Source organism: Drosophila subobscura, chromosome A, assembly GCF_008121235.1.
Source record: "Drosophila subobscura isolate 14011-0131.10 chromosome A, UCBerk_Dsub_1.0, whole genome shotgun sequence".
NCBI classification, from domain to species: Eukaryota; Metazoa; Arthropoda; class Insecta; order Diptera; family Drosophilidae; genus Drosophila; species Drosophila subobscura.
This window is the reverse complement of record NC_048530.1, coordinates 4,006,212-4,017,223: the sequence shown is the minus strand read 5'-3', so window position 1 is coordinate 4,017,223 and position 11,012 is coordinate 4,006,212. Positions and strand designations below refer to the sequence as shown.

General features: G+C 47.0%; 1 protein-coding gene across 1 annotated transcript; it reads left to right on the top strand.

Moving 5' to 3' along the window:
* The first annotated feature begins 8,039 nt into the window (after nucleotides 1-8,039).
* On the top strand, nucleotides 8,040-8,576 carry LOC117893496 (OVARIAN TUMOR DOMAIN-containing deubiquitinating enzyme 9-like). Its single transcript, XM_034800136.1, has one exon. It carries the CDS (start codon nucleotides 8,040-8,042, stop codon nucleotides 8,574-8,576), a length of 537 nt encoding a protein of 178 aa, XP_034656027.1.
* The last annotated feature ends 2,436 nt before the right edge of the window (nucleotides 8,577-11,012 follow it).

Below are 11,012 nucleotides of genomic sequence, written 5' to 3'. Positions count from 1 at the left end.
TCCTAGAAATTGCACATAAAATCCTGAAAATGGATTTGGGATGTTCGGGGTTTTGGGTGATGATGCACGTCCTGTGTGGCAGCCACTGTCCATATTGGCATAGTCGAACAGCCCGCCCCAGCATCCCCCACCATCGCTGTTTGTGTGGCACTGCCTGCCAAGTTGCCTTTTGTGTGGTTTTTGTGCTTTAATCCTTTCGCTTTTGCCCCAAAAACTAAACTAACCTCACTCTTCGCTCGCTCATTCGTTCATTCGTTCGCTTGCTCCTTTTCGCCGTCTCTGCCTCTGTCTGTTTCTGTTGCTGTGCCTGTCCCTGCCGCGCATCGCATAAAACGCGCATACATATGCGCATTTGATTTCATTTGATTTAATTTTATTGCCTTTTATGTGCGAGTAGGTTGCCCTCCGCTCCACTGCTTGACTGCCTCACTGCTTGACTGCCTCACTGCTTGACTGCCTCACTGCCTTTCGTTGCCAAGAAATTGAGCAGGACTCGGCTCCTATGGTATCGAACCTCTTCCACTTTCTGTTGGAATTAATTTAATTTGATTTTTATTTATTTATGCCAAATGAAAATTTCCATCCGTGTTTGTTTTGGTCTCTTTTCTGCTTTTGCAGTCAGCCAATTTGCAAATCCTGAGCAAAATAGCCAGAAATAAATGTGGTAAAATATAGAAATAGAAACTAAATACAATTGTGAGAATATTTGTTTCAGTTGCAAAACTTTCAATTAGTGAATCGCTTCAAGTTGCCTCTGTGCTACTTCCGAAGTCCCAAGTTGGAGTCAGTTTGTTGTTCTTTCTGTCAGTCAGTCTGTCTGTCAGTCTGTGTGTCTGTCTGTCTGTTCGTTTGACAGTCAATCTGTCCATTTGACAGTCAGTTTGGCTATTCAACTGTGTCAGGCCCAGCATTGCCCATTTGTCTGTTTTTGGCCGTGGGTGGGGATGTCCTGCTCAAGTCCTTTTCATATGGCCAGTCATGTAGCACGCATCATCATTTATCAAAGTGCGCGCGCGTCTAACAATTCGCAGAGGCTGACAACAAGCCAACAACCATCTAATCCAACAATCCTGCAGTGGCAGCAGCCCCTCAAAGTCGTCCCAGTCCGTGTCGTCGCCTCATCCACTTGGGGTTGCCCCTTCGTTTTGACTGGTTTGGTTTTTGCTTTACTTCTACGTTTATTTGATTGTTTGATTTTGTGTGTTGTTGGCTGTCGGCGCGTTATCTTGGGCGTGGGGTAAATATGTACATATGTATGTATTATGTATGTAAATATGTACACATGCTTTGGCATGATGAAACACAAATGAAAATGAATTGAACAGCATACTTATCTCTTGTAAGCATTGTTTTTGGCAGGAATTTATGAATTTTAAAGCCCCGCTTGCACTGTGCTTTGCCTGCCATAATAATAATTTATAGACCGTGACATGCAACATATATTAATGTACATAAATAAATGATAAGTAGATGTTGGACAAGCAGCAAAATGTGTCTTAAATGTCAGCGCTTGAGTTGCACAAAAGGCAGACTTTGTTGGGTTTGTAATTATTTTATTTTTGTATTCTTTTAAACATAAAAATGTAAATTTATGCACTAAGATTGCTGGCCAAAAACAGCACTTCCTTGGCTCTTACCTATCCCTTCTTACAGTCCTCAACTTCTGGCGTCTCTCTGGCCTCCATTTGTCTTTTTTCTATTCTGCGGCTCGTAATGCTCTGCCTCTGGCTCATAATTATGTATGTTTCAATCAAGATGAGCAGCCACACGGGGGCATACACAATGCACTTCACGCCTCTCCTCGCCACTCCACTCATTCGTTAGTCAACGCGCAAAACACCAAAACAGCCTCACACCTCACACCTTTTGACAGTGATTTATCAGCGGCTGTCAAAGTGGCAGGCGGCCGGTCCCGTCCCTGTGCCCCATTGCGTGTGGTCAAGGTAAAAATGTAATAATTAGCCGCAGTGATGTGATGAGCAGCAAATGTCTATGCGTATCCTCGATTTTGAGCTTGGCCCATCAGCAATTTGTCAAAGTTTTGCCTGAAAAATGAATGCTGCGCACAATAGCTGGTAGAGGGCAGGGGGCAGGGGGCAGTGGGCTATGCGGGAGTTGGCAGTTGCAGAGGCAGACCACACCATTGATCATGCTGTTTGCTAGCAAATTTTCTGCCTTCCCTGCCAAGCCAAAAAAGTGCGCAAAATGCACAAAATTGTGGGGCAGGAGCCAGGAGCGGGTCAGCGGCCAGGGAACAGCTTGAGGCGGCAGCCTGCAATCCTGCAAAAATTGATTTTAATTCAATTATGACTGCGGCCTGTGCGTAATTTATGCATTTGCTGGGAAGCAAGCCCAAAAGCCCAGGCAGCTCTGCCTCAACGTGCCATGCCCCTGCCCTGCTCAGCCCCGGATGCATGCAACACCAAAAAGTGTTGCCTACTTTTGCGGGCGGGCTACTCTCTCCATTTTTTCGTGCTCTTAGCTGAAGTTTTAGCGGAATTAAGTTAATTAATTGGCACATCATTATCGTCACTTTTACGCTTATTCTTCTGCTGCTTCTTCTTGTTTTGTTTTTTCACTTTTTTGTGTGTTTTTTTTTTGGTTTTTTGTGGTGTTTGTTTGAAACCCCCCTTTGACCTTTCTAATTGCGGCTTAGACAGGCGGCAACGAAAAAGGAAATGCCATTGCAAAAGTTTGGCCTGCTCTCTCTCTCTACCCCCTTCCACCTTGCCCCGAAAATATGTGTGCGTTGAAAGCTTCTGACAAGTCCAGTGCTGCACTGCTTGCCCTGCTCTGTCCCAAGTTATTGTCAAGTTTTGGTCCCGTTTTTGTCTCACTTTCTCCCTTTCGCCACTCTCTCTCTCTCTCTCTCTGTCTTTCTCGCTAAGCTGCCACATTAGCAACTGAGGTGCAAAGTTTACGAGTGTCCTTTTCACTTCTTCTTTTTTTCATGTCTTCTTTTGCTTTAACCTGGAAATTACCCTAGATACCCTTTTGTAACGGAGTCTGATCGGGCGCAATTTCACGACAGCTGCTTGCCAGCATGCCCTGGAAATAGCTCTGGAAATGACTTATCAAATCAGATGCTTAAAGTGATTGAAAGTCTGCTTAAAATATCTGTCTTTAGTCGTTGGACAGCCGCAAATTGCAAGCAGTTTTTGCACAATTTGAAAAGTGTTTCATTTTTTGTTTGGTAATCATTAAGTAAAATAATTACTGGTAAATTATTTATTAAGTAATGGATTTGCTTTTGTTTAATTATTGTCACCGATTTAAATACAATTTAAATATTATTCGATGATTTAAATGAATTGTTCTTTGCATTTATTTCATGATCTTAGATCTATGATGATTAGTTAGCCTAATTTTGAGTGCCTTCTCCAGGGTATTTGGCGCTTCGATCCTGTCCATCTGTCTTTTCATTGTTTTTTGGTTTGTGTTTTGCCTGGCACTGCTTATGGCTGTTGTTTGTTTGTTGTTTTCTGGGTATATTTTATGTTCATTTGCCTTTGATGCTGATGCTGATGTTGATGCTGAGTGTAAGTGATGGTGAGAAGCTCTCTCTTTTACTTACTCTCCCTACTCTCTACCCAGAGTGGACCTGTCCCCGTTTCTGGGAATTTTTCATGTGCACTGGCCCATTAAAATTGACATTCATTGCATTTAGGCAATTAGACTAATTGACTTTTAACCAGTTCGCGGCACATGTGAACCAGTGCACAGTCCCCCCTGCCGCCTGCCCACCTGCCCACCTGCTCCCGCTGCACTGCCCACCTGCTTAACCATTCGTAAATGTTGCATGGCTGAACGACAGTGCCACAACTGTGGCGCAACTGTGCACGAAATGAGGTTTTGCAGGTGGAAGCTGCGGCAGCTAATGAGGCATTTGGTTTATCGAAATGTTGCATTGATAATCGACAATAATGAGCGGAGGCGATGGCAGATTTAACAATTTGAAATTTAAGCATTTCAGTTGCCAGTGAGGGAGAGTGGATGCGATTTAAGCACCGCCAAAGAAACGTTCACGAAGATGATTTTGCATGTGATCGCATCGACGGGCATCGAGGGGGTGGAAAAAATGCTAAACTTACGCGAACGACTCGCGCAAGCTGTGTGGATCGTGAGAGCCAAATGGATCGTGAGAGCGAGTGCAAGCTGTGTGGATCGTATGAGCGAGCGCTAACAGCACTGTGGATGGGTGCGCTAACAGCGTGCCAGGCTGTTAACGCGTAGCGGAAACACGCTGTTACGCTGTGCTGTTAACAGTGCTGGCGCTGCTAGTCTGAACAAATGTTAAACGTTTGCTCCTTGCTCTTTAATGTTTTTGATTTGATTGAATCAATGGCACAATCAATCGACTGACTGCCTGTCACTTGAACTCCGTGCCGCTGCTGCTGCCAGAGGCAAAAGCGGAGCAGGCAGCCATGGTAGATGACTGATGTTGCGGATGGGATTTGGCAAACAGTTGCCACATGCCGTAAGTCTCAGATGCAGCCAGTCAGCTGCGCTTAGCGCTGCACTCACTCAAGGCAGAAGGAGCACAAGGAGCACAAGGAGCAAGAGGAACACAACCACGAGCATGGGGGTGGGGGAACATGGAAACGAAACCCACTCCTTGCCGCGCTCATTCATTCATTTGCCCAGCCAGCCATTCATTCATTTCCTTGATTATGTTTCTTATCAATGATAAATGAATACGAACGTGGCTACAACTCGTACTTGGGTACCACTTGCCAGCCAGCCAGCCAGCCAGCCAGCCAGCACTCAAAATTTTGCTATAAACTGCTAACAAAGTGAAGGCACGAGAGGAGCAGCAGAGCGGGCGGTTCTATGTGTGTGTGTGTGTGTGTGGGTAAAGTTTTGGGTGTACTTTGGCTTGGCAGACAATTTTTCGTGCGAGTTTAGACCTTGGATTTACCTGTGGAAAATAAATTATTTAATGCTGATTTCTACTTGAAATATTTGTGGTTAAATTACATTAATTTGTACTATTAGTTATCAGTTCTTATAGTTATATCCTTGCCCGATTCGCTATACTCCCTATGATGTTCCCTTCCTATGGCACAAATCACATCGCTCGCTGAAGCGAAAGCCCAAAGGGGAAAATGCAAAGTCAAGCGTGGCGCCACCTCCGACCCGACAAATTCTGAAGCGCCGATGAACCAATGAAACTGCTACTGACGGTCCACACATAAGGGGTGCTGCCCGGAGGCCCCAAGCCACAGCACACCGCACTGCATCGAAGCAGGACCCGGACCCGGCCCCGGATCCGGACCTGGCCGTGGCCGTGGCTGGGCAGCACCAGCATCAGGGCGGTGCGGTGGGGTGCGGATCTCCGCCATCACTTGATTGCCACAACGACTTTCGAGCGAAAAGTTCTTTGTGGTTAAGCGTTGGACGAGGAGTGCATGGGGGCCAAAATTCTCGCTGGAAATCAGCTTCAAGTGGGTTTGGTCTGTTGGTCGCTCGGTCGGTTGGCCGGCAAATTTTCCAGCACTTACGGAATAAAATTTTTAACAACTCGTCGAGGCGGCCGCTAAATGCGTCGACGTTTAAACTCCCCAGGGGTGGGGGTGGGGGCCAGGCACACCTGAGGTGCGGGTTGGCTGACCTTCCGCTGCCAGACAAATTCCAAGGCAGAAACTTTGTGCACTGCAGATAAAATATGCAAAAAGGGAGCGGACCAACCAACCAGCCAACCATCATCATCAGCAGCAGCAGCAGCAGCAGCAGTAGCAGCAGGAGGGTGGTGAAGGGGAATGGGTCTCATCCGTTTCTAACATCAATTACGCACACATTGCAACATGTGGCAGGCGGCGGGAAGTTGCCCCCCCCACAGCTTTTGATGTACCTTCTGATGAATTAATAATGCCAAGAGCTGCGCAGGAGCCTCTGCCCCATTTACGGACTAACTGGCAATATTCTCACGTAATTATGTGACGCCTCCAAAGCCTTCGATAATAAGAAGGAGAAGGGCAAAGGCAAAGGCATCGATTGTCCAGCCGCTGTCACTGCCACTGCTTGCCTTTTCCACTGCTTGTCTGTGCCACTGCTTGCTGCATTATTTATGGCAATTGACGTTGAATAATTAGCCCGCCGCTTTTCCGGGCTTAAAACTGTCCGCGGCAACAGCAGCCCGCCCCTCCCCTCCCCACTGCAATTTCTATCAATTCTGATATATGAGTAGTCAATGGAGGCCATCAACATTTTCCCGGCGGCTAATGACTGCTGCCGGGAGGCTAAAGGGTGCAGCAAGGACAGGCCAGGACAGGGCCAGAGAGCGCTCTAATGAGCAGCAGAAATTGTGTACAAATTGTGTAACTCAGCCATGGAACTCTGCAGCATCATGGCCTAATCCTAGGCTGCCGATCAGTGCCAGTGGCTGGATGCGGGGGATCAATTGGAGCCAGAGAAGCGTCACCCAAGTGGCCGTGCTCCAGGCACAATCTGCTCGTCTGCTCGTCATACTCAAAGCCAACATTCTGGCCGCACCTGCGGGTGTGTCATAACTTTGTCAAGTGCCACTCAACACACACTGAGACGAGGAGAAGCCAGCAGCCAGCAGGCAGCAGCCAGGCACCAACCAAAGTGAAATCAAAGCAGCAAAAGTAAAAAAAAGAACCCAAACAAATTCGCGCCCATTTCAAAAAGAAAAAAAGAAAACAGAAACATAAAAAAAGGTACAGCCGCTCAGCCAGAGAGGTGGATGGGTGGATGGATGAGGAGCAGCTCCTAGAGGTGGTTGGATTGGGTGGTTGAGCACCTCCTAGAGGTGGGTTAACAGCTGGCAGCCAACTGAGCAAAGTGCGACCCACCAGGGCCATGTCATGTGGAGCAGCAGCAATCACGAGGCGGCGGGGGCAAACAGCGAAGTGTCAGTACAAAAGCAGCTGGGAAATTGCTGAAAAATGTTGAGCGAAAAAGTGGCGGAACAGCAGCAGCAGCAGCAGCAGCAGAAATAAAGGCAGATGCTAGTGGCAGGCTCATGTCTACAAATATTTGTGGGCTTATCTTTAAGATTTATTGAAAGAAACAATGACAAATGATGAGGGAACGGTGTAGAAATAATTGAAGATCAATGCAAAGAATAAATAATAAAAATATCAAATAATAATTAATGCTCGAAATTTTGGGAACTTCTTTCCCCTATCACAATTTCGTAGGCGCTTAAGGCAGAAACATGGAAAATGTTCAAGCCAGAATAAAGACTATAATTCCATGCGCTTCCTCTCTCTATCTTCTGCTCTTCCAGTCTGGCAGCCCCGTGAAAGTTGGAGAACATCGAGAGACATAGAAAAGGTGCGATGAAGTTTTTCTCCAAATGTTCCTTCCTTTGAGATCACAACTGTACTTTCTCGCTGATGCTATTCATGCCGTTAAATAAAACAAATAAATCAAACGCCATTCAATTGAAGTTTGAAGTCAAGCGAGGCACATCTCAAATAGCTAGAGACAACACGGACAGCTGTCACGCGAATAGGCACCCGAAAATCAGGCCGCAAAATGCCTGACACATGCGTCGTATGCGTAGTCTGAACCCTGTGCAGGTGATGGGCGATGAAGGTGTCTGTCTGAAGTCGGAAAAATCTGTTTCCGTTCCCTTTGAGACCTGTGTCAATTTGTTTGCCGTCTGCGCCTTAGCTGACAATTGAAAAGAGCGAGAGGCGCGAGTGGAGCGAGTAGCCAGTGGCATCGAGTAGGTGTGCACGTGCTTTCGCTTCCAGCAGCTTCTTCTCAATGGCCTCAATTTACATTCCATTGGCCTTTACGCTGCTAAACAAACGGAGCTCGTTCCTGTTTACAATGCCATCAGGCGGCGGCAATTGATTTAACAGCGTCTGGCATTTAAAATTCCCACGAAGGAGATTTTGTTTTTGGTCAAGTTTTTGCTAAAAACAATTTTTTGTGCTCAAGTAGGACTGGAGTTTCCAGTAGGAGTTTGTCATTAATACCCAAACAGAAATTTGAGGTGTACCCAAAGGAGTTTCTACTGTTTTTTTGGGCCAATGGTGGTCGAAATCGCGTTAACGAAACCTCGGATGCGCACTGTCGCACCCACGGATAGCCAGGAGTCAGCCCAGCAGTCACAACAAATACCTCAGGCCGTTCATCCAGTGAATGCAGATCGAAGCGGCACCGACAACATGCAGATGGAAATGCTGAAAATTCAGGGACTACTCGTGCCCCACTATGTGGTGCCCATTAAGGGCGATGGCTCCTGCCTGTTTCGTGCGCTCTCCTTTCTCATCTTCAACTCGCAGGAGCAGGCACCGCTGGTGCGTCGGAAGATTGTGCAGCTGGTGGCCAGCGACTGGCACACATTTCGCACACTATCGCACGATGCATACGGCGATAACTATCGCAGCTCAGCCGACTATCTGGAGGAGATGTCGCAGCCATTCTGCTATGGCGGCTACTGTGAACTGATGGCCGCCGCACGCATCTATAACTTCCGCTTTGAGGTCTTTCGCTCCGGCGAGCTGTACGCGGATGCCGGCAACCATGGTCGGCCCGTGCGACGCTTGAGATTCACTGAAGATTTATCCTCCGGCCATTTCGATGCCTACGTGCCATAGTAGAGCTGGACCCACGACCCACTGTACACTGAAAGACACACCCAAATTTTAGTTCATTCAATTAAATTCAATTCCTGGTTAATTTTTCAGGTCAAATCTGTCCGTTAGTTACAACTTTTCCTACTCATGCAGCTGGCTCTCTGCTCTTTTGATTGACTGACTGAATGGCAGGTTGAGAGTGTGCTGGCCCCAGGCAGACTGGCTGATTGGCTCAAGGCCCTCCCCCACACACGACAGCAGCTGCCGGGCACCTACCCCAGCATAGGCCTGACAAGTTTCTGGGACATTTCGGCACACACTTGTCAGAAGCTCAAAGCCCAAAAGTCAATTCCCCAGGCACATCAACGGCACAGCAAAAAGAAAAGAAAAACTGAAAGAAAAACCCGAAAGTGTTTGGTTGGGCTTTGCTTTTCACAGTCTTACAACATTTCGTGGGCTGTTCGCATGCCGTTTGATTGTGCCAATAAAGAGAGAGAGAGAGAGACTGAGAATTGGGCCCTAATTTTCGGTGTGTTTTTGGGTTTCGACTTAAAAATTAAAATTATATTTGTAGAGTCCACAACTTGAGAGCTCGATGGAAGCAGCAGGAGTAAAGGTATTGCTGATGGGTTTTCCATTCTTTCAGCTCCCTCCTTGCATCATTTGCGTGGACTCCAACTGAACAGCTGGGAGTCAGCTGTCGATAAGGAAGTGCGCTGAACTTTCCTCAATTGCACTTGCGTCTAGCCCGACGGTTAGTACATGAAAAGGTTATTAGCGAATCCAGTTCAGGCAAAGCAAAGAAAAAGAAACGTATCTACTGTGCCACATGTGCATTGAACTTGGTTGCATGTCCCGCAAGGGGCTGCTGTTGCCCTTTTCTTTGGATCTTGGGATGTGGGGCAAGCAGAAGGGCAAGTGTGAGGGTACTTTTCGGCCCACACTGCTGGCCATCTATGAAAAATTTTAAGGTAAGAGCTGGGGGACTGAGAACGGATTGGAGTGGCAGTATATAGAGAATGTCCGACTGCTGGAGGCTTAGTTGTGTATTTTTGTGGATCTTGAGTACAACTCAGAATGCATTCTCGAACTTAGTTCTTCTGATTTTGTTCCTGTTTGTTCTTTGTTTATTGCTGAATACACGTGGAAGCATTTGTTAATGTCAGCGTATCGAAGTCGTTAATCAAAATCACGTTGATCGATAAATGTTCAACAGGTGTGCAGCTGCCATCGCTTCTCCTTGACACCTTTTGTGGTGGCTTTGATTAACAACCGCAGCAGCGGCAAAACTTTTGTTGCCAGTGGACAGATGGCTGCTCTCCCGTGTAATTTTTGTCAGTTTTAATGGCAGTTTGCAGGTTCAGCTCCCCATGCCATCAGTGCCCTTAGAGCAAACTTTCACTTCGATTTGCTGCCAGCTTCATTCTTTAGTCAGTTTTTGTTTTTTATACCCTGGCAAACGGTTGCAGATCTTAGACATTGTCTGTCTTCAATAAACAAAATATAATTGCGAGTGGCTGACTATTCCGCCTCTCTCTCGTGCTCGCCCTCTCTCTCTGTGACTTTCTTTATTTCGCTCAGGCAGTGCGGTTCGCAGCACAAAGCAACAACCATGAAGAAACTATAAAGGAGGGCTCGTCGGTGGCAGAGTTACTCGCTACTTCTGCCTATTTTCAGTGCTCGTGTGCTTGTCAATGCGGAAGGTTACAGCAAGAGCCCTTTCATTCGCACTTTCCACTCGCAAGTTCTGCCTATTTTTGCCGACGAGACCTCCTTTATAGTTTCTTCATGGCAACAACATGCTGCCGCTCTCCGCTAAAAATAGCCCGCTCTCAACAACTGCGCTCTCCCGATCGACACAGCGCCCGAGCTGCTTGGGCTTGCAAGCTAGATTTAATCTCGTTCCACCCCCAAACTCGAACCGCCGCGTCAACGAAAAAGAGTGCAAGCGACAACGGGAGCAGCATACGGTGAAGCATGAAAACAGTTATAGTATCGGTCACTGCATTAGTCACCTACATACATACATATGTACATGTGTATATGCATTGAATGCATGCAAGTCATGTGTGTACATAGCGCCAAGCATACAGACACTCAAACTCAATTCAGACTGTTCCATCAGCTGCTGTTGTCACTGATCGAGGAGTAACTGCGAAAAAGATTTTGTCAGAGAGCGTGCGAAAAAGATTTCGTCAGAGAGCGTGCGAAAAAAAGAGACGTGGAGCGTAAGCGTGCGAAAAGTTCAGTTCGAATTAATGATGTTTGTTGTTGTCTCGCACGCAGGTAGAACAAAAGGGAAAGAAAAGGGTTGGCAGACCGAGTGCATGGAAGCAGGTAGCAGGTAGCAGTTGGGTACGCAGGGAGAGAGCGCGAGAGAGAGTAGGAAGGTGACATACAGAGAGCCAGCAAGAGCAGCTGGTAGGAGTAAGTGAGACAGACAGACAGACACACAGA